Here is a 20,729-nt window from a genome sequence, read left to right as displayed (position 1 = left end):
TCTTGTGTTCTGCTCTTTATTGGGAATTATATATTGCGATATAGCAATGGTGTCGGTGTTATTTTCTCAATTCATTGATTAACCTTTTGGTCTATGAGAAGTCAGAAAATAATAAAATATGCCTGTTCTAACGTCTGATTTTGTTTGTTTTATCTGACCAAATGTGCAGAACTCTAATGTATTTAGTTAGTTATAAATTGTGACCAAGAAATCAGCAAATCAGCTCATTTGAGTGGCTGAAAAAAGAGAGACTGCTCTTGAAAAATGACTAAAACAAGTCGTTTATTATCACAGTAACTTTGGCTGTACTGTTTTTCATACCTGTACCTGACCAGTACAATCTGCTAGTAAAACTCATCGATAACCATCAGGGATAGGAAACTTTGCCCTGCCAAATAAAATCTAATGGCATGTATTTTCATTAGATTAAGATACTCCCTGAGGAAATGTTGGCCAATAAGTGCAAGTGTAACTTTAATAAATGTCTCTCAAATAAAATAAAATTATGAAAGTGTATGATTAGAAAGAAGTCATCAGCGTTTGTGTCTATAATTCATCTGACAATAATTTGCTTATTTCTTCAGGTTCAAACTTCCTCTAATATAGTATGGTTATGCATTACTTACACACATTCATTTTTGTTGTAGTATTGTACTGTTGGAGAGTGTCCTCTAGAGGTCAGTACTTGCTAAGAAGCCACACTCAGTAAGTTACAACAGGCGGGGAAAACACAAAGATTCAAAATCCAGCACTGTTTCTCTCGTGTACACACAACAAACTGGATTTGTTTCTTTTTGTTTGAATCCCCAGTGGACTGTAACAACAATCTGTTGTTTGTGGCTGTGTTAGTAACCGGCAATTAACATGAAATATACAATACAAAGACTTGGAATTGCATTGTTGGCTTTACTCTGCTGTCTTCTGGAAGCAAAGGGTCTGTGACATTCATATCATTTCTGATGTTATTATGGTTAATGTTTCTGTGCACTAAAAAGAAGACTTACATTGAGCTCCTGTTGGGCTGCGAAGATAAGTTATGAAACCACTAAGCGAACTGGACTGTTTGTTATTTTGCGCCCCGTGTTGCTTCAACTGTAAACAGCGCTCTAGTGGTATGTTGTTTAAGTGACGCAACTTATGAGAGGGACTGGGTGGTGGCGATGAGTTTGAAAATTGCGCAAGTGCACAGAGAACACACATGTGCTCCACAAAGCTCTTCTGTGTGTTCTATAATGTCACGGCATTGTATGGTCTCTCTGTCTCCCTCTCACACTCAGGGGACAGATGCTCTCGATCAGTCAGTGTGGCCTCAGAGCGACTGACTGGGCGCTCCGTCACACTAAATCCCCCCCCCTTCTCGGTTGTCGGGGGGGGGGTTGGATGGTTAACGGGACGGGTCACCTCTTCTCTGCTCAGCTCACCTAATTAACATTCCAGTGTAGGACAGCAGGGCCGCATCCCAAATCCAGCGCAGGCACGCCTGGTCCCCCAGCAAAGCTCCCCCCACCCCCGAGTCTTTCTCAACCTCCATAAACACAGGCTCAGGTTGATGAGCTGTGAGGGGCCACGTCCTCGCTGCTGTCACTGCCAGCAGGACTGGCCCGCTCGTTTTACTCTACTGGGAGACGATCCACAACACCGAGCGGGAGACGTCATAGTCTGAGGGATCCTAGAGCCATTCTTATTTAGTGCAATAAATGTCACCCATAGCTTGTACAGTACTCATTCTGGTTTCTCTTTTTTGGCTTTGAGAAGTACTTACGCCTCGCTTTGCCAAACTAAGACGTGTTACATATCTGCGCTGACCTGAAACATCTTGGTGCGCATTAATATTCAAACTCTGGCTTCATGCTCTGGGCTGCATGACTTGGATGCAAAATTACGCCTTTTTTATTCAACTTTTATTCAAGCAATGGTTCATGACCCAAAATGGATCTTGGCTCGCCTTCTGTTAGGATTCCACATGACAAGAGGGGTAATAATTAACTTTTTTTCCCCCCTAAGAATAAATCTCAGAGCAGTAGATTACATTTCTTTCTAAGTGCCCAACCTCAGAAAAAGTTGGCAAATCCTTTTTCCTGGCACGGACGTGAACATTTTATGTTGTTGCAATTTGTTCTTAAGTTTGTGAAAGACATGCTTGTGATTAAAGCACGATACATATATATATAAATGAACTTGAACTTGAACTTGAACTTGAAAAGGAGTGCTGCAGCCACATGTCCCCCCTGGGTGGATCTGGGTGCTGTGCTTTATGACCGTTGTGCACAAAAGCAGACATACAATAAGACACATTGGTCTCATGGCTGCAGTGTCATGGCGTGTGAATGAGATGACAGAGCTGAGGTCAAGGAGGGAGCACGCAACCTGTCAGGAGTTGAAACTGCAAATTTACGACTGTCTCGTGTCAGAGCTGCTGCACAAAAGCAGAAAAAAAAAAATACAGCGTCCGGCCGTCGTGATGGCTGCCGTAACGATACGGATCCACAACGGCGTGATGAGCATCATCACTGGAGCAATCATCTGTGCTGGAGCTCTCAGGGCTCCAATCTGATTCTTATCCTCTTGCGCTCTTTTTTTTTTTTCTTTCCTCCCCATTCGTCCCCTCTTCTCTGTCCAAAATTAGCCCTGGGCCATGAGATGGGCCCAGAATAGGAGCCCGGGCCCCCACACTGAGCCTCTTAAAGACCACAGCTGGAGCTGGCTCAAAGCGAGACAGAGGGAGAGGGGAGGGGCCGGATGACGAGCGTTATCGCCACCATCACCTGCTCCCTGTAAAGCAATTTGTTATAGAGTTGTCACTGTAAAATCCATAGCTTGTCCCGGGGTAAAGAAAGACGGGGTCACATGTAATGAGGATCCGAGTGTCGCTCCAAATCCAGATATGACATAACTGAAGGACAAACAGCTGGGCTGAGTGTGTGTGTGTGTGTGATACAGAATAAGAAGTGAGGAGGTCCACTGACAGACAGCAGGGCCTAAGAAACGTTAGTGTAGATCAAGTGAATGTGGCCAGTTATTTGTTGTTTTGAAAGATAATGACAAAAAATGCTACTCTCTGATAAGAAAAGGTATATTTTTGGAGAATCCTACTGGACTGAAGATGACTCCGTTACACTTGTTTTCTGTGCTGTGGTATTTTTAGGCAACTACACTGTTAGTGAACTTATATACTGTAGGTCTCTGACGAAAAACACCAGACTTAGACTGATTAAATTGACCTCACGCTCTCATAAACACACTCTCATACACACAGTATGCACATGGCTTCTCCTCAGTGTCTTTCTTGTCCAGTTTGACACTTCAGTTGTAATGTTAGTTGTCAGCAAATCAAATTAATAGTCACCTATTTTGGGATCACTTCATAGATTTGAGTCGTTTCCTTAAAATGTGATTATTCTCTGGTTTCTCTGTGACTGACACTTTTCTGACACTTCAGTGGATCAAACAACTCGTCGACCGATCCAGAAAATAAAACATCAGATTCTTAGACGATTAAAAAACCACACGTCAGCTGCCCTTCTGGACATCACAGGCAACCTAGTGACTCGGCGAAGTCGCAGGGGCCAGAAATGTCCTTGAGGCAGGTCATATGTTTCCATATTGGCTCAGTGAGACCAACCTGTGTCTGGATCGGGACTGTTGATATGAGCTGAACTGCAAACATGCATGGTGGCATTACAGGAGAGGTTTGAATGCTTGAAGCTGAAGGGGGGTGGGGGGCTGGGGGGGCTATTTACTCTCCCACCTTGAATCCTATGTTGGTGCCTCAGCTCCAGACATCTTGATTTTTGGATTTCCTCTCTCCAGGACACTCAACTCTCGCCTCATTTCCCTCTGTGTGAATGGTGGACTCGGTCCTCTTCGTGGGTCTTCGTGTCGTGTGGCTCAAGTCCCACCAGTTTTGTTGGCATGAGAAGTTGCTTGGAGTCTTCCCAGATACATACAGCTCACATGTTAGCAGTCCGTTTATCGAGCAGTTGTCGTTTTCTTCAGGTCAGGTTCATGACGTGGTGCTGCTGTGCAGTTTGAAAAGCCTGTTGAGGCCATTTGAGATGGTTTTTTTTGTGTTTTGGGCCATACATACTGACTAATACTTCGGGCAGCTTTCCAAGAAGCAAAATCTTTTCTTTTTCCCTTAAAGTGGCCACAGACAACTTTTCCCCCCAGAATTTCCAAGCAGTATCACTGTTGCCGCCACTGACGCAAAGACAACAGGATCATTTCCCTTTTCCTTAGAATTGCAAGTAACAACAAAATACAAAACAAACTTAACAAATTTTTTTAAAAAAAAGAAAATGAATTCAATCATTTAGTCCTGCAACAGAAATACTTTGACAGTAACCTTGCTTTTCCCGGGTGACCGCATGCCAGATGGCACACAAAACTGTGCAGCTACAGCCAGGAACCAATAAAAACAAAGATGGTTTCATTGTTCTATATCCATGACACTGCACAATCAACACTGACTTCATACACTGAGGCAGAAACCGTGTCTATTGCAGTTTAAATCCGTGCAAATCACAGTTATGAACCTGCCTTCGAATCTGTTTCTCAACCCTGAGCTGGTAAGAGTTAAAGCCTCAGTAGACATCACCAGTTGAGAGTGCTCAGTGCAACAGCAAACGTTTTTTTTTTTAAATCAGTGGGTTTATAACTTGCAAGGGCGTTGGCACTGAGACCAACAGACCTATGAAACAATGTCTAAAAATGCCCCCCCGGGAAGGATTACCTGTCTCTACGGAGACACCAAGTTCCTGTTTAATGATGTGTCGAAGCCGAAAAGCTTGACCCCTCATAGCTTCAGGTTCCCAGGCAAGACTTTCTCCTCCACACCGATGACACAGGCTGACATCAGCGGTGACCCGGCAACTTTTTACTGGCCGGAAACACCAATATTCAATCTAATAATACTGACAGTGGAGGAGTGACTCCATGCAAAGTGTTTTTTTTTGTTTTTGTTTTTTTTTTTTAATATTATTATCATTAATATTTGTATTATCAGTATTGATAATCTGAAAACAGGAGGGGTTTTTTTTTTTGGTTCAGTTCAGCTTTTAAACACTAAATGTGTTATAACATAGGTCATTCATGGGTTTGAACTCAATGGTGTGAAATTGTCTGGTCTAAAAAAAAAAATAAAGAAACAAAGCGCAGATATGACCCGAAAGTGTCCACAAAACATATCTCAAACTGAACTCTATAAAATGTAAATGTATGACAACAGGATGGGATACTGCACAATGCTTTTAGGTACACAGTGAAATGCACGAACTCCCCACTGGCTGCGTGTTTAACGGTCGCTCAGAAGCGCCAAAAAATAAAAAAAAAGTTGGATGCGTTCACTTCCAACCAGTAAACGCCACAGGCAGGGATTGCTTTCCGTCAAACTAAATATACACATCTCCATTCCTGCTGTCTGTTGCTCCACATACCGCTATTTGTAATTTTTTTTGACAAAGGGGGTGGAGGGCGGACGGAGGGACGTAGGAGGAGGAGGAGGGGGTTCACAGACAGCTGACGGCACCGCGGCGGAGCGCTGCGCCTTTCGGTGCGCATCTTCATTCCCGGCTACAGGAGGAAAGGTGCGCACGATGTCTCTCCCCCATCCTCGGAAACAGTTCTCCCCCTTGACTCGTCTCTGATTTGACTTCCACTACTTTGGCTGCATCGGATTTTGCGCCCTGCAACTTCTCGAAGCTTTTTTTTTTTTCTTCCCCCAGTGACACTGAGTTGGGTGCGCAACAGCTGAGGAGGAGAGGTGACTGTCTTGTTCTGTTAAAGACATCCGAGACGACTCGCTCGTTTGTTACAATCTCCGACGACATTGAAGACTACAAATGAAGTGACAGTGCCTGTCAGCGTCAGTCTCCCGATGGAGTTTAAAACCCGCTTTTCCTCCCTCTGAACTTCTCCCCGGCTCTCCGATGATGGACGGCGGACGCTCGTCAAGGACTTTCACACCTGATCGCGCAGCTTTCGCCAACACATGACGGGAAGAAGCATGTTACCTCGGAGCTTACCGGACAGCAGCAGGGCTATGGGGATCAGACATCGGACGAAAAGCCAGCATCACTCCAGACCCATCTCCAAGATATACTTCGTATTCATTCTGCTCCTGCTCATTTTCACGCCGAGGGTGGATTCGTCGTGGTGGTGAGTACATCTGCTGACGCTGAGCCCTGTTCCGAACGCACATCTGGTGAGACTGGGAACCTGAACTGAAGCCGCGGATGCGAGTGCAGGGAAACTTTCTGATGCAGACAGAACCTAAATGATTGTATGAGTCCATCTGTGAGGTACACAGATTTAAAGTTTTCTTGCAATGAAGGCAAGAAAATGGCTAAGAAACTTTTCTTCTGCTTATTGGACAAATATGATCTAAAACTTCCATCTTGATGTTAATATTTTTGTCACCAAACCTCCCAAAAGTCTACATTTTCACAGTTTCTGTCATTTCCAGTTGCACTTTCATCTCTGCATGGGAATGTTTGTGCTGGGGTTGATTTTCTTTTCTTTCCAAACATCAGCGCAAGGTGAGATGTTCAGCACAGCAGCAGTGTGTGCCATGCGTTTATGAAGATTAATGGTGTTTGGGGTGGGGGGAATCTTCTCCCCTATCCATCCATCTTGCCCAGAGTAAGTGGCAGGTGCAGGCGCTGGTGCATGAATAAATGTCCCCTTGATGATTTCTCCTGAGGTTTTAAACGCTCAGGGGGGCCGAGAGGAAAAAAAAAACCCCTGCAGGGGTGTAAGCATGCCTCCCCACCACCACCACCACCACCACCTCCACCTCTCTGTGTTATCCCACCCACCTGAAATAGTTGTTCTCATGTGTCAGGTCACACTTGCAGAAATTGCATTTGATGTGCAGCTACTTTATATTTAACCAGCCGCAGCGCAGCAGATTCCAAATTCTAATTTCTCTTCCTCCCTGGCCCCGCGCCCCGACAACAATTACACTCTGTTTTTTTCCGGGTTGGATTTAGATTAAAAACGCGCCCTTTGTAGCCTCAATAATATTGTGAATTGTAATTTCCCAAGAGAGCCAAATGCATGTTATCCTATTTGGTGTTTATGCAAATACTTTTATGAAGGAAAAAAACAAAAAAAACAAAAAGAAGCTTTGATTAAAAATTGTTGAGAAATTCCGGAGGAAGGAAAAGAAAGACACACAAGGAGAGCTGCAGAGGCAGAGGGTGATGAATACTTATTTAATCCTGGTTTGTATTGTCAGGGCCTATTTTTAACCACCGTGATAATTTAGATAAGCACCATGTGTCTTTGCCGCCCAGGACCCCCTTCCCCTCTCTCCTTTTCTATGTGTGTGTCCTCTTGGAGACGGTCAGGGGTCTCTTGGCGCAGCCGGTGTGTACAGCACACAATAAACACATGTAGCGCCTCTGCTCTGCTTTACTGCTCGGGCAGATAGTCGCAGTTAGAACGGGACTGGGACAGCCATAACGGGAGTGGAAACTGCCTGCTACGTCCGTTTCTGTCTCGGTGGCCAGGCGACACAAATGTGGCTGCGATTAGGGGACTATAATGATATCCGGATGGAGAGTGGAGCGTGCAGGCTTAGAGAGGGAGGGTGGTGGGTGGGTGGGTGGGGTGGGGGGGTCCTGTGCCTGCGTATGGCTGATCTGCGAGGCTGGGAGGGAAAGGCCTGAGCGGTCACTTGCACTGTAGATGACTGTCCTCATGTCCTGTTGATAAGAGCACCCCCCCCCCACCACCACCACCACACACCCCCCCAGTGTCACAATACCAGCAGCATGTGATCGGCCCTTTTAGGAGTTTAGGGATTATGTGTGAATGGAGCAGGAGGCAAAAGCCTGTCACAGGGAGAGAGGTGCTTTTCACTGAACGTGAGGAATTTAATAATCTCTCCTACATCCTGAATATCTGGGTCTCAAGTGGACGAGGGGTGCGGATGCAGAGGGGAAAATAGGCACACAAGCAGGAATCCAATCAAGGAACTGGACTTAAGGTGGGGTGAGTGATTCCCGGGTAAGATAGTTGATTGTTGAGTCATGTGTGGGACTCATTCGTCGACCCCAGGAATGAGACTCAACAATATACTATCTCCCAGGAAACACTCACACTCCCCTTTAAAGGCGAGGGTTGTTTAGTCTGCACGAAAACAAAAGCGTAAAAACGATAAATTTGCTTTTTTTTCTTTTTACGGAGAAGCGAAGTTCCAGTTATTTCCTCCACCCGACCACGGGGCGCAATCAAAATACAGTCTGGCAAGAATAAAATGAAGATTTGTCATTTTTGCACTTCCCTTTTTGTTCAGTTCAAAACAAACACAATGTAAAGGTTGGACATGTGAGCGTCAGAATACACATTACCTGAGACGTCAAAGCTTTCCCCTTTAAAGGTATAATACGTACAAACTGTCCAGAATTGTCGTTTGAACCAAACGAGAAATGAACTAACTCAACAGACGGTGAGGACACGACACTTTTGATGTTACAGTCCGTACTGTGTTGAAGAGAACTTAAGTTAACCCTGGCATGTCTTGTTTTTCGTAGTTCCACTCAGTACTGTGAGAGGCGATGATACAGTCCCCCTGCAGTTCAAAGAATTTCTCTGAATATCTTTCAGTGTAATTATGTCACATCGTGTTGACTATACTACAAAACAGACAAAAAACAAATAAATAAAAATACAGTAATATCCATACCGTAATGGTTGTACACCTCCGTGCACCAGTCAAGTTGCACACTGAAGTTGACCTTTGACCTTTTGGATATAACAAAAAAGGTCAGAACTACATTATTTTTGCACTTGACACAAATTTGTATATTATCATATGACTTGCTGAGTAGTGGCCAACACTGTGTTTGGTTTGGTCTTGCTGGTCTTGAGATGCTGCGTTAACAGGAACTGGACGATCTGACAGACAACCCACGGTACTGTTAACAAAGCAAACAGCTGATCCCCACTATTTAAAGCAGTTCGCAGAGCCGGTAACGATCTTGGAAACGATCTGTGTTTTTCCCATTGTTTCCCTTCTGTTGACATCGCCTGAATGGCCAAAGACCAAGCTGAAATTACTCTCATCACATCATTATGACATAATCAAGTGATATTTTCTCAGACTTGACAAACTCCTCCAGAGCCACAGAACAACATACTGTCCAGCCTCTAGACTAAAATGTTGTCCCTGTTGAGTCAAATCTATGAAATTTGTCAGAGTACCCCTTTAACTTCTCATTTCTTTATACTGTGTTGGCGCTTGCGCCCATAGGTACATCGGGGCGCTGGGTGCTCGGGTGATCTGCGACAACATTCCTGGCTTGGTGAACAAGCAGCGTCAGCTGTGCCAGCGGCACCCGGACCTGATGCAGTCCATCGGTGAGGGGGCCAAAGAGTGGATCAGAGAGTGCCAGCACCAGTTCAGACACCACCGCTGGAACTGCAGCACGATGGACCGCGACCACACGGTGTTTGGCCGGGTGATGCTGCGAAGTGAGTCTGCTCGTGTGTGACCGGGACTTCTATCTGTGTGGTTTCTCCCGCCTGTGCGTGACAGCGGTTGTTTATGCCAGTGACACTCGAGTTAATCATCCTCGTAAATGTCTCGGCTGTTGCCCAGATAAGCGGAGAATTAATAGGTGTCTTATTAAATCAACTTTGCCTTGAAAACACAAACACAAACAGAAAGAGAAAGTGGTGTGGGGTTTTGTTTTCACCCTCTTCAGAGTGAGGGAAGATTGGGAAAAGTGGATTTTCTCCGAAAACAAGTAGCAGATCACCACACTGGTGATGTATAAACAGTAATAGGAGATGTAAATATTTGGGTAGATGTTTCTGGCAGCCAGACAAAGCTTTACTCCCTGACATATCGCCTGTGTTCTGCTCCGTTGCGTGAGCAGGAATGAGGACGGGGAGGTGGGTGGGAAAGCCAGACCAAATAACCCCCAAAAACTCCTCTTGCCTGAAATGAAAACAGAGCCTAGTGACTGAGAGAGCTGCCATCTGTGCAAATTAAAAAGGTGAAAGGAGAGTCGGCTGGACTGTGATGTTATAGCTGACATGCAGCTACCTCTGTCTGGACCATCCACCATAAATGGACTGATTTCTGTGCTCCTGCCGTCTGGAATATACCGGAGAAAGGCTGCTTTACTGAGCAGGAACACAGTGAACCTGGGCACTAAAATCTAGAATCTTACCAAACACAGGAACAGACCTGGAGTAGTTTCTGACCAAGTTTAAAACACTGTCATTTATCAAATAGAGGTAGCAGTAAAAATATATTTTCTCTGACAATAGAACGTTATAATCTGATTTCATTGCCACATCTCTCCTTCCTGTGCACCCCAGGCAGCCGAGAGGCGGCCTTCGTGTACGCCATCTCCTCAGCGGGAGTGGTGTACGCCATCACCAGGGCCTGCAGTCAGGGGGAGCTGAAGATCTGCAACTGCGACGGCCACAAGCGAGGGCGAGCCAGCGACGACAGGGGCAACTTCGACTGGGGCGGCTGCAGCGATAACGTCAACTACGGCATCAAATTCGCAAAGGCCTTCGTGGACGCTCGAGAGGGGATGGGCAAGGACGCTCGGGCGATGATGAACCTGCACAACAACCGGTGCGGTCGGATGGTGAGCAGCAGCTTTAATGTTGACGCTTGCAGGGATTCAATACACTTCAGATTTGTACGCTGACGTGGTCAATTTTTCATTATCGCTTCATGGTCGACATGGCCGAGTGGGATGTTACTCAGGATACTGAGATTTGCATCCTGATTGGAACATACTATTCACTAATTAGTTTCCATTTTGTTTTTCTTTTTTATGTCACTGTTTGGTGAGGATTAGGCATCAAAAGTACTTTGTTGGGTTTAGGAAATCATGGTAAACCTGGGTAAATTCCCATCTTCCCATCAGACTGACACAAGGATATCGAGTTTGATTGACTGAATCGAAGGGGGTTGTTATATCTGGCGGAGGTATGCACTCTACTGAGTGCCATTCGAGTTTTCATAATTGATTCTTCTGCGGAGGTTTTAGCGTAAAAACCTTGGAAAACAAATAATGCTCACTAGAATGTATTTGAAATGTCTTGTTTTGAACCATCAAATGGCTCCGTGCTGAATTTACACACAGTTCATCAATATGGATATTGAAAACTAAAAGTAAATACACCTTGACAACATGTAGCCCACCAGTAATCTGTGATGCCGTTCATTAGATTCAGCTTTTGAGGGAGGAGTGAAATATCTCGCTGGTGTATCTTGAAAAGGCAACGAAATGAGATGAAATGACTGAACAGCAAACATCACAAATTTGTAAATTTGTATATATATATATATATATATATATATATATATATATATATATATATATATATATATATATATATATATATAGTATAGTTATCCTGTTTCAAAAGTCTCCAACCAGAGAGAAGAACATTTAACCAATCACTGTGCTTGCAGAGCTGATCACACTTCACATCGTGCCGGGGGGCAACTTCATGGGCTTAACACCCTGTCACCTTTGACCCCCGCTCTAGGCAGTGAAGCGCTTTATGAAGCTGGAGTGCAAGTGTCATGGGGTCAGCGGCTCCTGTTCTCTGAGAACCTGCTGGCTGGCCATGTCCGACTTCAGGCGCACCGGAGACTACCTGCGCAAGAAGTACAACACGGCCATCGAGGTGACCATGAACCAGGCGGGCTTCATGGTGGCGGACAGGGACTTCAAGGGAAGCACCAAGAACGAGCTGGTGTACGTGGAGAACTCGCCCGATTACTGTCTCATGGACCGCGCGGCAGGTGAGCGAAAGCATGAAGCAATCGCTTTTTACAAACTCGAAGATATGAGACTCGTCCGCTGACATTCCTCTACAGCTTAAACTTCAGTGATTTGACCTTTAACATCTCCTTTAATTCCTGGCGTTTGCTTTGTCTTGTCAAGCTCCGTCTCCCTCCTCCAATCCGGCCTCCTTCTTTAGAGCGTGAAGGAGTTTACTAACTCACTGTTAATATGTTAAGTAAGATAGCACCGTGCGTTACGTGCGGGGGGACATGATGATACTAACTTATCAGATTCTTCTCCTCCTCCTCCTCCTCCTTCGAGCTTGGTCGCAGCTTGACAACTGAGGGAGTAATGAAGGTGTGTTCGCTCAAAGGAGAGGGGCTGTGTTTACTTGTTAAAAGGTGATCTTAAAATGAGCTTATGACTCTCCTTGCCACTAATCTCCATTGTATAGGAATTCACAGCCCAAGGATACATGCGGGCTTACTATTTCAAATCCTTCCTTTGGTCAGTATTAAGCTCCACTCCCAAGAGCCTGAGGGGAATATCTCTCCTTATCCTTTTTCTCTTTACTTCGGGGATTCTCTGTTATTAGACGCGGCATCTGATCTCAGACCTAGATTTAACACCTGAGTACATGGACACCTTTGTGTTTGGCCCTAAGACTATTCTGTCAGCGTGTCTGGAATCCAATACCCAGCTGAAGAGTGTGGGAAAAGTGATATTTTGCTTTGGAAAACATCGTTTCAGTTTTCCACCCGTGTTCGGAGGCTTGTCAGCTGCCAATATTAGCAGCTCTGCACATCCAAAGTATGTCGTCACTAGAGGTTTTCCCCACATCAATGGAGTTTAGCTGATATGTGACTGGGACGACCACGAAAAACAACTGCTTATCAGTGTTTTTATCTTGCAGTCGGATCAAATAACTGTGTGATGTGAGAGACAACCCTGCCGTCCCCCTCGGCTCTACAGAGCAGAGCTGCAGCCATACGTTGATTAATGGATAGACTGTCAACTATTAAGTGAATTGCTGGTTATTTAGATAGTCAATTAATATTTATAGATCCTTTCAGCTTCTTAAATGTAAACATTTCAGAGACTACAGAGAGTTTGTTTGGGTTGTGGACAAAGCGAGCCATTTTAACATGTCTGCTCGGGCTTTAGAAAAAAGTGATCATCATTTCTGATAGTTTACTGACAAAACACTAATCTAATTATCAAAATAATGATCGACAAGTTCATCGATAATGATAATCACGAGAGGCAGCCCACAAATTCAGCCCTCAGCAACCTAACGAATGCATCTCCAATCAGTTAAAAAAAGCTCCAACTAAACTGTACAGACCAGACAAAGACAGAAAAAATGTCAGACCCTTCCAAGACTTCCCTCACAATGTTCTGGGATCCAACACATAGCTAGGGGAGAGTAAATAGTGGACTTGCACTGATCAGATGGGAAGGAAAACAACTTGAAATGAATTCTATTGTTGCTTCAGGTTAAATTAGGAAATGTTTGCAGTGTCAGTCTCAATATTGTGTTACCACTTGGTCAAATCAGTTGATGTAGCTTTAAAACATTTTTGGTTAAGTAGAACACATTTTGTTTCCACTTGATGAGTGTGAAAGATAAGATGATGAGTGGTGATTTAAAAGGGGATGATGATACATGTTGCTTCAGATTGAGCCTGTAGACTAGAGAGGCTACTACCATGACTGTTCTTGATATTTGTCAGTCTTAAATAATTATGTATTAAAATGTTTTATTTCAATTTGAATGTGGCTAGTAAAGACATTTGTTCTACTCACCAAATCCAAGATGAGTGAAGCGATAGTTCACCATTGTAAAAGTTAAGGGTTAGGCTACTTAAGGATAAGATTGTCCCCTTTGTCCCTTCTCTGTTTTAAACAAGTAAAATAAACCAGTAAGAAATACTAATGTCCATATGTAGCATGTTTTTTTCTACTGATGCTTGAGGGAAATTATGATTGTCTCTGCAGTAATACTTTCATCTCTCTCAGGCTCCCTGGGCACTGCAGGCCGAGTGTGCAACAAGTCCTCGAGAGGTACGGACGGCTGCGAGGTCATGTGCTGTGGGCGGGGCTACGACACCATGCGCGTCAAACGCGTCACCAAGTGCGAGTGCAAGTTCAAGTGGTGCTGCGCCGTGGAGTGCAGCGACTGCGAGGACATGGTGGACGTCCACACCTGCAAGCCGCACAAGCGTCCCGATTGGTTGGACATAACCTAAGGAGGAGGATCTGACCAATCACAGTCACGACTGACTCATTAACCTGCGCGCTAATGACTGCATTTTATTATGGGATATATTATTGGGATCTCTTAACTGTAATACCTCCGGCTTTTGATCCATTGACACTTCCTGAAGCAGAGACTTCACAGACCTTGATAGTGAACTGGAAACTAGGCCCAGTTACTGATCGTGTGCTGCTCTAACAAGTGATTATAAGAACAATCTGTTGAGCTTTTTTTTTTTTTTAAGAGAAACTTTGGATCTTTGATACAAAATGGCTGAATATTATATTATTCTGATGTAAAATGCACCCTTGGTTCAGGCAGAGATAATGAGGTAATGTCTGCTTTTTTAAGAGTACGTAAAGACCGTGTCAGCATGTGACATTGCTCAAATCGACATGATAATAATAGTTATATTTAGCCTTAAGAGAGAGAAAGAAAGATTATTTGAGTTATTGTATAAAAAGAAAACATTGACATTGTATCATTTAAAATGATAGAGTCATTGTATGGTACTGCAACAAATCGTGAAAAAAAAAAAATGCAAAAAGACAGTTGCTGCTAATTAGCGCAACTCTAATGAACTAACAAAAAAAGTCCGGAGCTTACGTAAAAAGTTCCTACTTGAGTAAGGCCAGAAGATTACACTGTGAACACAAACTGACCACAAACCGAGAGAGCGAGGACGGACTTTCAGATGGACACACCAACAGAAAACCACAAAGCTTCATATGGACTGATATCTCAAAGGGTTACATGTTTCACTCAGTATCCCACAGTCTGTAACTGTCTAACACATTCTGGCTGCGTTGCCTTAAGGAAAACCTATTAATTTCTACCTCTAGTTCTTTGTCTTTGCTAAAAACATTTTTATTTTTTTTGGCCCAGTGCTGCACCAACAGCTTCAAACAAATGTCCGTAGGCTCGGGCTTCGGCGATATGGCCAAAATTGTATAATACAGTATATGTGATTTTATATCTTAGACCCCATTTACACCTGCTATTAAAATAAGATCTGTATATGGATAGTTATGCAGACAATAAATGACCCGATCTTTGCCTTTGCGTTTTACACCTGGTATTTTTGATGCATTTTCTCGTTACTGCCAATTGAGATCAGATCTCTGGCCTCACTTCATTTGAGGTGGCGGTAAATCAGCTCCTGGATTCCTTTAAAAAAAAAAAAAAACAGCATTTTTTTAGCTGTTGCGTCTGGGGAACCCTTTATAAATGTTGTCAAACACTGTCTGTGACAGATTCTTAATTATCTGCCCCCCTTTGTAAATTCGACAAACACATGAATTTGTTCCTTTCTTTGTATTAAAAATATTTTGTCAGCGTGTCTCGGTGTTGCAGTACAGGCGTGAAGGCTACTCTCCAACTACGTAACTTAGATCCCTTGTTCTTTACAGATCAGCTGATTCGATGAGCACAGTACACACACTGTCTTACACATCATTCTGTGAAGTTCTGATGCAGGTTTCTGATGTCTGTTACCTTTTGACCGGCCTCACCTTCATTACTGCTGCTGATAAACCCATACTACTGCTTCTCTCAAACTAGAAGGCCCGCTGTACGTTAATAAAAGTGTCACGACAATTTTAACGCTGCTATATTTTCATAGATCCTATGTAAAAATCAGTAGCAAACTAATGTGTTGTAACCTGAAGGAAAAAATTATTAAACAAAGTTTCTGTTTATGAGATTTTAAATATGTATTAAGTCCTGTTGCCATTTTCAGAATAGTCATTATCACACATTCTTTTACCAGTATGTGCTTCTCTGTGCTGGGGTGCATCTTAGGTTGTAATTTCTTCTCTCTGCTTTCTCACTGTCTTAATTAAGAGTCCAGCAGAGCATGTTTCTTCTATCATCGCATTGTGACAGAACACTTTTAAAATGCAATCTTAAGCAACTGTGCTTTCGGGTCCTTTGTGCACATATCCACTGGCTCCGACTGGTTTGTAAGAAGTGAAGTATTTCGTGAAACTGGTCCAAGACATTGCAAAGAGCAGTGAAGTAGCCGCGGACCCCGAGTTTGCCTTTTTCAACATCTGGTTATGCAGCCAGACATCATGTGAGGCCATTGGAGACACAACCCTCAGAGGGGTTTATAGATCTAAATGAAGCTGACAACAAGCTGTGGATGCTGAGAGTCAACACATTTTTTCAAGTCCACGTAATGAGGAGGGAAGCCAAAGTAAAGTGCTTTGAACAAGGCCAAACGACACACACCATGTCAAACGTTCACAAGTCAAAAGTTAATTGCGAGCAAAAGGGCCTGTTTTGAATGTAAATGAAGGGTACGTCGGCTGTGTTTTTCTTTGAGATTAGAAAAGGTGAGAGCCGTTCACACACAGTGGGGGCCGACCTGCTGCGCTGCTCCGGCTCTTAAAAAAAAAAAAGATGTTTCAATTCCCCAGTTCGACTGAGAGCAATAAAGCACCAAACTGACGATTACAGTCGGTTATGAAATGTAACGTTTTATGCCTAAATCCACATTGGAAACCACTGAGCCTGCACTGATCTGTACTATGGGTTTACAGTATACTGGTTGTTAGGCTGCGTGAATTCATCTGGGTCTTTTCGAAAGTGATAATGATGTGCTTTTCAGCCAACAAACAATTATATTCGTCCGTTGCTGTTGCCATGAATTTCTCACTGTCACAATTAAGGCTGATGCCACATTTTTTATTCCCATGCCGGTGTTTTCCCCTGTCAGCGTTTGGTGCACCTGTGTCCTAGTTTATATTAGTGTCTTGGGAGGTATTTGCACCTTTGAAATGCAGGTCCCAAAATACCATCCTGGCTCTATATTAAACCTTGTTGATCCACCCTCTGTCACTTCTTTTAGAGGTCTTCCGTTCTCTTCCAGCTAATGCGGTCTCCTGCGTTTTATCCGTTGGTGGGAATCTCGAGGCACCTCGTGATTTGATTCTGATTCGGAATGTTGCAAATGTAAATATCAAACAGTTGCATGTATCGTAAAATTTTGATGATTTTTTTTTGGTGTGTAACTACTTGCAGCCACTTGGGATATCAAAAACAAAATAACATACGTTTGCCAGGTGTTGTGTGGGGAGGGCCGGCCAGAGTGGTGAGGAGGAGGAAGTCGGGTGCAGAGCCAGACCTTCTGGAGGAATAAACATCCCGAGTCATATCAGATTCTGCTCTGATCTGGTGCCTTTTGCTGACGGGAGGAGAGCTCAGAGATTACTTATAGACATTTGGGGTTTAAAAAGTGTAATCTTTGCTCTTAAATAAACCTGACTGCAGCAGCGCTGTGGAGAGATGACTGCCATCGTCGGGTGCATTACATGTATTGTAATGTTGACCGTCGACTGGAGCAGGTGAAATGTACCGTCTGTCATGATTTACCTGAATTAAAACACAAAGACACACACTGCCTCTGCCTGCTTTTGCTTGCTAGCTTGCAGCTAATGTACAGTAAAGTGATCTGTCACTTTCGGGCTGAATAAACACTGCCACCAGTTATGCAAATAAACATGCAAGCAAAGATCCATTGGTCAAATTTGCATCCCTGGTGGTGAACACAATTAGACAACCACCACTGCTGAGGTAATGTTTCAGTTCTCTATCCTTGAAGTTATGGCAACATGCAACCAAATAAAACAATCCTCTACCTTGAGATAACATATGGATTTCTCTGAGTTTTGCCTTATTTGAAACATTTGGAATAATGTAGCTTTTATAATCCAAGTGGTTCCATCAGTGACATACTGGCCAGTCTTATGAAATCGCTCAAATGATCATCATGTCAAGAATTCTGTTTTTAATTTCCACTCACTGACTTTTCTGCAGTGACATAATCTCTCAAGAGAGAACTGCGGTGCATCTAAGAATAAACGTTTCTCCTCCACCCCCAGGTAATCCCTGTGTGTATTTTCCAGAAACTTCTGTGGACTGGCAGAGTGGCAGGATAGCAGCAGAACTGAATCCATAATGTAGTAGCCCCACAGTCTGTAAACAGCATAACATCAACTTTCATGGAATCTTAAAAATTGGGGGATTTTCTTTTCAAAGTAAACCGCCAAGCAATCAGCTGGGCTCAACACATTGGGAGTAGATTAATGACACTTTTGGGATCACTAAATCTGTCGCAGAGTACCAATGCCGCTTTGTCCCCCCACAATGTGCGATCCAGTTGAACTCTGTAAAAATAACAGGGGAGGCATCGCAGGCATTCCCTGCCATCATAGTGATATCAAACGGGCATCTCAGTTTAACAACATTTCCGAGCTAAAATTGGCCTGGGGCGCAGAGACTAACAGTGTGGTCCACGTGGATGTTACACATTCGCAGGAAACCAGAGGAGAGAAATGTTGTAATCTGTGCTTACACGCCATAATGAATCGGGAACGATTCAGTGTTGTGTCAAATTCATAAGTAAACATGTTTAATATTCTCCTTGAACTTGTCCGAAGAGACGTCCAGTCCAAAACACAGCGCTCCAACTAATTGCTTGATGAATATCTATGATATACAGTGATATGGGCAATATGTTGATATGTATACATTGTGAAACTGTTGCACTCTGGACTGTTTAGGAGAAGTGTTGAAAATGTTTGGCAAAAATGTCTCCGAGGTTTCACTGTTTCTCTTGGAAGAGAGGATGACCCTTACGACCCAATCGGCAGTAATTAAGAGCTTTATGTGGACATGGAATTGGACTTGACTATAGCTGCTATAGCATAGTGTGTTCACTGTCCTTGCCAAGTGACATCATACCCATTTGTGGGAGAAAGGCTCAAATCCAGATATAAATCTCACACACAGTATGTTTCTAAAGCATTGGGAAAGAGAAAGAAACACAGAGTTAAGATTGTGCAGTGTAAATTAACAACATAACTCAAGATTATTGTATTGTAGGCATCTAGCTGATGGTTATATCCCTTGTGACATACAACAAAGGTAAATATTGGAGTACAGTGTCTTTCTCGATGACACTTAAGCAGGGAGCACAGCTGTTAATGCACATTGGACATCAAATGGTTTAATCCTTTGATTCATTCATCCAAGTCACATACAGTTGGATTTATTATGTGAATACAGAACTATTATAAATCGTTCACTGCTTCCCACAACCATCAAGATCTGCACAGTAAAGGCTAAAGGGGAAGTGGTGATAAAACTTCCCCTACAAGCCACATTAGAGAGCCACTATGACAACCGCCGTGATGTGAAATCTATTTTATAGGCCACAAGCACCAGCTGCCATGTGGCTACTTTCCCACTGGGCACCACAGACCACAGTGGGAATACACCAGCTTGTGCACTGAGAAGAGCGAATCCATCGTTTACCCACCTGTCGCGCAGCGGAAGAGTCCGTTGAGCTTAATCTTTATTAAGAGATGTCTGGCTGTGAATGCAGAATCTGTTTACCTTGTAAACCACCAGATCTGTTTTGCCAGGCTTCAGCGTGTGCGCTCATGGCCAAATGCAAAAACGGTTGAACCAGTCGGCGTCCTCACGATGAACCACTATCAGGTGGAGACGGCAGTCTTGGTTTTGGTGTGACGACCAACGAAGTCAAGAGGTTAGCATAGATTCTGCTTTATTATCTGTTTTATTAGAACTGCAGAGTGTATTTCATTTAAAGAAAAGCACCGCAAGCTGTTTTCAGCTAAAAAGATATAATCGCTCTTTTCTTGACTGGCTTGGGTAAGTGTCCAGTTTACCTACTGGCTCCGCTGGGGGTAGTGCTCCTCTATTGACTGGTAGCCTGTGATGGACGGCGATAGACAGAAAGTTCATCCAATAAACCCTACAAAGCATTTTTTGAAGATCCAAGGTGCCCTTTATCAAACAATTTATAGCAGCACCATTCCAGATGGTTCTGATTAACAAACCATCTGGCAGTCTAAGAACCACTTGGCAAGTGACAAGATTTAGGGTTTTGAAGGCATTTCGTTTTCGGCGTGAGTATTCACCAATCACGTTTGAGTGGGTGTTGGTCGCCTGCAGGGAAATGGTCCATGTGGATAGTGAGAGACGCTGAACGGATTGACCAAAATGTAGTCTTGGAGCGCATTTCCAATCATCTGAGGACCGTTATCATTTTTGGTCTGTTACTTGCGAAACAATCAGGTCTTAGACGTCGACTCTCAACTCCATTCTTACATCCCAACTTACTGTTAACAATGACTGGCACACAGAAGTGGAAGTTTTGACCCAAGTTATCCAGATATCTGCTTACTGCGACTGAAGCCCCTAACACATGATCCAGAGCTCAAAAAAGAGAAGGGCCCAGCTATTGTCTCGCAGACTTCACACCACTCGTTTTACTACACAAAAGACAGTCCTGAGATCTTTCCCAACCCAAACAAGTAGTTTCGGTGCCTAAACCCTAAACATTTTGAGGCTGTGTCACGGGGGCATTTCCAGTACTGTGTGGTCACAGATTGATCTACCTGCCATTAAATCGTCACCTATCACTCAACAGCTGATGGGTATTGACACTGAGACAAGTTAGACACTTCAGCTGAGTCCGAGCATATTAAACTAAAATAAAAATAAATAAATGGCTTGGACAGACAACGTCCTACAAACAGATAAGCAAAAGAAAACAACCAACGCAGAGAAAAAATGTTACAGTTGTCGAGTGCAGCAGAAGCATTAAACCTTAGCACAGGAGCACGGTGGCATCGCTTGAAAACTTGAAATAGTTTATTGTTGCTTGTAAGGAATGA

The 20,729-nt window shown here is 43.6% G+C and overlaps 1 protein-coding gene across 1 annotated transcript; it reads left to right on the top strand.

Moving 5' to 3' along the window:
* Nucleotides 1-5,523: 5,523 nt before the first annotated feature.
* Nucleotides 5,524-15,731, top strand: LOC119021785 (protein Wnt-2b-A-like). The gene is made up of 5 exons (XM_037102283.1): nucleotides 5,524-6,156; nucleotides 9,257-9,477; nucleotides 10,333-10,610; nucleotides 11,524-11,782; nucleotides 13,785-15,731. The coding sequence occupies exons 1-5, from the start codon at nucleotides 5,990-5,992 to the stop codon at nucleotides 14,012-14,014; spliced, it is 1,155 nt and encodes a 384-aa protein (XP_036958178.1). The 5' UTR covers nucleotides 5,524-5,989; the 3' UTR covers nucleotides 14,015-15,731.
* Nucleotides 15,732-20,729: the final 4,998 nt, after the last annotated feature.

The sequence above is a fragment of the Acanthopagrus latus genome, chromosome 6 (assembly GCF_904848185.1).
Source record: "Acanthopagrus latus isolate v.2019 chromosome 6, fAcaLat1.1, whole genome shotgun sequence".
In the NCBI taxonomy this organism is placed as follows: Eukaryota; Metazoa; Chordata; class Actinopteri; order Spariformes; family Sparidae; genus Acanthopagrus; species Acanthopagrus latus.
The sequence above is the reverse complement of the archived record's forward strand: the minus strand, read 5'-3'. Positions and strand labels throughout refer to the sequence as shown.

Bases quoted from the DNA above. Each gene is read 5' to 3' on its own strand.
- LOC119021785 (XM_037102283.1), top strand. From the start codon at position 5,990: ATGACGGGAAGAAGCATGTTACCTCGGAGCTTACCGGACAGCAGCAGG. The intron at 9,478-10,332 runs GTGAGTCTGCTC...TGTGCACCCCAG, and splicing joins TGGCCGGGTGATGCTGCGAA to GCAGCCGAGAGGCGGCCTTC. The intron at 11,783-13,784 runs GTGAGCGAAAGC...CATCTCTCTCAG, and splicing joins TCTCATGGACCGCGCGGCAG to GCTCCCTGGGCACTGCAGGC.